We start from the raw sequence: 4,016 nt of genomic DNA on the forward strand, positions 1-4,016 counted from the left end.
TGAAGTCTTTTGGAAAGACTGCACAATATGAGAAACACCGTCTCATATCAGAGGGCAGGTCATAGTAGCTCAACCATAAAGGAGCCAAAATTTTGCTTTCAGCTTCTTCAATCTCCCAGACATGGCTGTTCAAGACACTTTCCCACTCTTCTATTCTACTTTTAAATCGCAAAAGACTTCCTAGACTCTTTGCAGCTAGAGGCAAGCCTTTACACTTGGCTGCAATTTTTCTACCAATTTCATCTAAATCTCCTCTCTCTCTACTTTCATTTTCAGAAAATGCAAGCTTACTGAAGAGTGAGCAGCATTCATCTGTAGAGAGAAGTCCTAGTTCCAAAATGTCAGTACTGGGTGAGGAGCCCATGCTAGTCGCAACATTCCTCTTACGTGTTGTCGCCAGAATCCTACTTCCAGGCAAACAACCGCACTCGAGGGAGTCTTTCAGTTGCTCCCACTTTGTGGAATCTTCATTCCACAAATCATCTAGGACAAGTAAGAATTTCTTTCCCCTAATCAATGATTGTATTTTTTCTAGTAAAGTCTGCAATTTGATTAGATTTTGGGTAGACTCCTTGAGATCTTGAAGGATTGCCTTGGCAATCGTTATCTCATCAAAAGGATCTGATACACAAACCCATATTCTCTTATCAAAATGGTTCTCCACCTTAAGATCATTATAAACTAGCTTAGCAAGGGTTGTCTTTCCTATCCCTCCCATCCCTACTAGAGAGATTGTACGGAGGGCTGGTCCTTGACTACTCTCAGTACTGAACAACATTTTCATGACCCTGTCTTTATCATTTTCTCTACCCTTAACGTCTTTTACATCTATAACAGAAGCGGTTTCATGATGTTCATGCTGTTTAATTCCCGCTTCCAATGATTTGAAGTCGAACATATTTTTCACAATCACAATGACATCTATTCTTTCATTCAGTTCTTTTATCTTATAAGCAATCCGACGACGCAAACCAACTTCTCTAACACGAAAGCAAGAGAAGATCATGAAAGAGCATACCTTCTTTTTATTCTTGCTGGGATGTTCATGTACCTTGCTTTGCGATTTTGCAATTGCAGTGCCCCACTCATCCAAAACATCATCCATGTCGTAAGATACGTCTTTGAGTTGATCTAACCAAAGTTTGACATACCCGTCCTCCAATTGTCTTTCCTCTGCATTGGCAAGCACAGCTTGGATGGCTCGGAAACTGCTGGTGAGCTTTTCAACCTCGTTCTTGACATCAACAACGAGCCTCACTTCTTGTCCCACCTCCTGAATAATGATTGACCTCAGCTGCTCCAAGACTACGGAAACAAGAGCTTCAGCCATATTATTCAGAACTAAGGAATGGTTGAGAGACGATAAAATTGAAATAAAAGGATTATAAATTTGGAAATGTGCAATATAGGGAGAAATTGTTTGGTTGAGAAAAGAGGAGAAATAAAAAAAGGATGCAAAGGGGAGCTTATGATTTGATGATGCTTCATATCATCTATTAGTTGATGTATATATAGTGCATTGGAAAAGGCCATGGAATCTTAATTTCAATGGCCATCCTTTGGCCTCATTTGGAGCCAATTCCTCTCTCTCTCTTGCCCGTATTAGATTCCAACCATTCTTCGCGTTTCACTTTTCTTCAAATGTTTTCACCAAATGAAATATTCCCATATTTACTAGAGCTAGCTATCATGTGACTCCGTAAATCTTTCTTTTTTGAAAATAAAATAAAATTTGGATACGAATTCTTTACCCCCCTTAGTGTCATTAAGATTGCTTATGGAAGGTATCAAGAACAATGGCCACCTTAATCCATTCAATTTATACATTATTTCGGGACATACAGTAGTTTAAGCAAGAATCTTGAGCAAGTGCAGCAACCAGTTAAACTAAGAGAAGGGGAACACGGATGGAATCAGATGCAACTGCAAACATCTCCAGCCTACAGTTTGTTAAAAAAGGTTTCTCAAACAACGTATCATTTACTAGAATTTCTTAATTTGAATGACATCTTCAGCCTTATTATTCCACCAGATATCAATTTTTTCACTGCAAAACCCACATTCAAAATGTATAATCACTGCGGTGGCGATTTGTGCATCGCTGCATGTTTCAAACTGCGATATTGTGGCCATTTACTTTCATGCAATGTGTGAGCAAATTAATGATGCTGTCATTTTACAAAGTGATTTGCAGGCCATTAATTGGTTCTGAGCAATCTGCTGTGCATATTAGGCCCAGCCAAACTCCTGCATTATTGCATGTATTGGAATGCCAGGAACCTATAGTAAGTAACAACTGAAATTGATGTTACCAGTCAATCTGGGACTTTAATCACAACAGGAATCAATTATCCAATGAACACAAAAATATAATGATTGAATAATCTGGGACTTTAAATTGCAGGCAGAGTGGTCTTTGTAAAACTGAAAGGTCGCCACTATTACAATGATGGTCGGTTATTGGGACTATGGGAAAGCAGCTCGCGGGTGGGGTGAGGAGAAGATATCAGACCTTCATCCTTTTGAGGTATAAAACATGTCATTTCAATGCCGAACATAAAGGTTTCAAATACCATATCATATGAGAACTCAAATGACTGTTCTTGTTCGTACTAAAGGAAAAAAACCAACCAGCTATAGGCCAAGTTAAATGTTAACTTGTATGCAAAAAAAGAAAGAAAAAGAATAAAGAAAACCCCTAAAATCACGGCATGATCAAAGGAGAAAGAAAAGGATAGGACAAAGAAGGAAGAAAGTAGGGGCCAGTCGCGAGCATTGAAGAAAAGCTAAAAGAATCATGTTTATGACAAAGGACCGGGTAATCCAAGTAACCAATAGATTATCGCCACATGTTCACCCTTAGATTTTATTGTGACATGGAGATAAGAGTAATCTCAAAAGCTAATAGATAGTTGCCATGTGTTCAACTCTATCTATCCCTAGGACAGGATAAAAAGTGGGAGAGAGAAAGGTTGTCCTTTTTTTGACCTTATGTAGTCTTTCTTCAATTATTTTTAATTTTTTTTAAAGGAAAGGACGTGGAAAGAAAGTAGTAAGGTGACGTAGGGGGCTAGTATTGTAGCAATTGTCATTGCAATACTGTTAAGGGGTTATTGGATCGTCTAATTCAGGCAAATTTAAGTGGTATCCATCGATAATTTGAGAAAGCCGCCAAGATAAAATAAATAAGGGATTAGTTTTACAGTTGTTAACAAGTTATTCTTAAGATTCTCATTTATGCTACTTTGTCAGAAAAAAATGGAACCATGCAGACCTGGATTCCAAGTATTTTGTCATCATTCCCTAACTCAACTAAAATCTGCCTCAGCTTTGCCTCCGCGTCAGAATGACCTAAAAGGCCATGGAATCTTAATTTCAATGGCCATCCTTTGGCCTTATTTGGAGCCAATTCCTCACTCTCTTGCCCCTATTAGCTTCCAATCATTCTTCACGTTTCACTTTTCTTCAAATGTTTTCACCAAAACAAAACTTCAATCTTTAAATTATTGCTCAAAAAGTCAAGATCAAAGGATTATTTAATATTTTATGTTTATTTTTTTAAAATATTGTTTGAAGTAAAAAAATTATTTTTTTTCGAAAGTACTTGTAAAACACAAATTTTTTAAAGCATTGTTTTTTAAAAAAATATTTTAAAAAACATGTACTTATTCAAACATTTAAAATAAAAATCTTAAAATCATAGCATGATCAAAGGAGAAAGAAAAGGAATAAAAAGAAGAAAGAAAAAGAATAAAGAGAACCCCTAATAAAGAAAACCCCTAAAATCATGGCATGATCAAAGGAGAAAGAAGGAAGAAAGTAGGGGCCAGTCGCCAGTATTGAAGAAAAGCTAAAAGAACCATTTTTATGACAAATGACCGGGTAATCCAAGGAACCAATAGATTATCGCCACATGTTCACCCTTTGTGACACGGAGATAAGGGTAATCTCAAAAGCTAATAGATGGTCGCCACGTGTTCAACTCTATCTACCCCCTAGGAAAGGATAGAAAGTGG

General features: G+C 37.2%; 1 protein-coding gene across 1 annotated transcript; it reads right to left on the bottom strand.

Annotated features, from left to right (window-relative positions):
* Positions 1 to 69: 69 nt before the first annotated feature.
* LOC105118914 (putative disease resistance protein RGA3) lies at positions 70 to 1,330 on the bottom strand. Its single transcript, XM_011016971.1, has 2 exons — positions 214 to 1,330; positions 70 to 125 (listed from the first exon to the last, which is right to left on the bottom strand). Exons 1-2 carry the CDS (start codon positions 1,328 to 1,330, stop codon positions 70 to 72), a joined length of 1,173 nt encoding a protein of 390 aa, XP_011015273.1.
* Between the last annotated feature and the right edge of the window lie 2,686 nt (positions 1,331 to 4,016).

Source organism: Populus euphratica, unplaced genomic scaffold, assembly GCF_000495115.2.
Source record: "Populus euphratica unplaced genomic scaffold, PopEup_1.0 scaffold2344.1, whole genome shotgun sequence".
In the NCBI taxonomy this organism is placed as follows: Eukaryota; Viridiplantae; Streptophyta; class Magnoliopsida; order Malpighiales; family Salicaceae; genus Populus; species Populus euphratica.

What these genes read in the sequence shown, in the direction of transcription:
- LOC105118914 (XM_011016971.1), bottom strand. Translation starts at nt 1,330, where the DNA reads ATGGCTGAAGCTCTTGTTTCCGTAGTCTTGGAGCAGCTGAGGTCAATC. An exon ending in TAGAAAAATTGCAGCCAAGT is followed by an intron (nt 126 to 213) that starts GTAAAGGCTTGC and finishes TGTCTTGAACAG; the next exon opens with CCATGTCTGGGAGATTGAAG.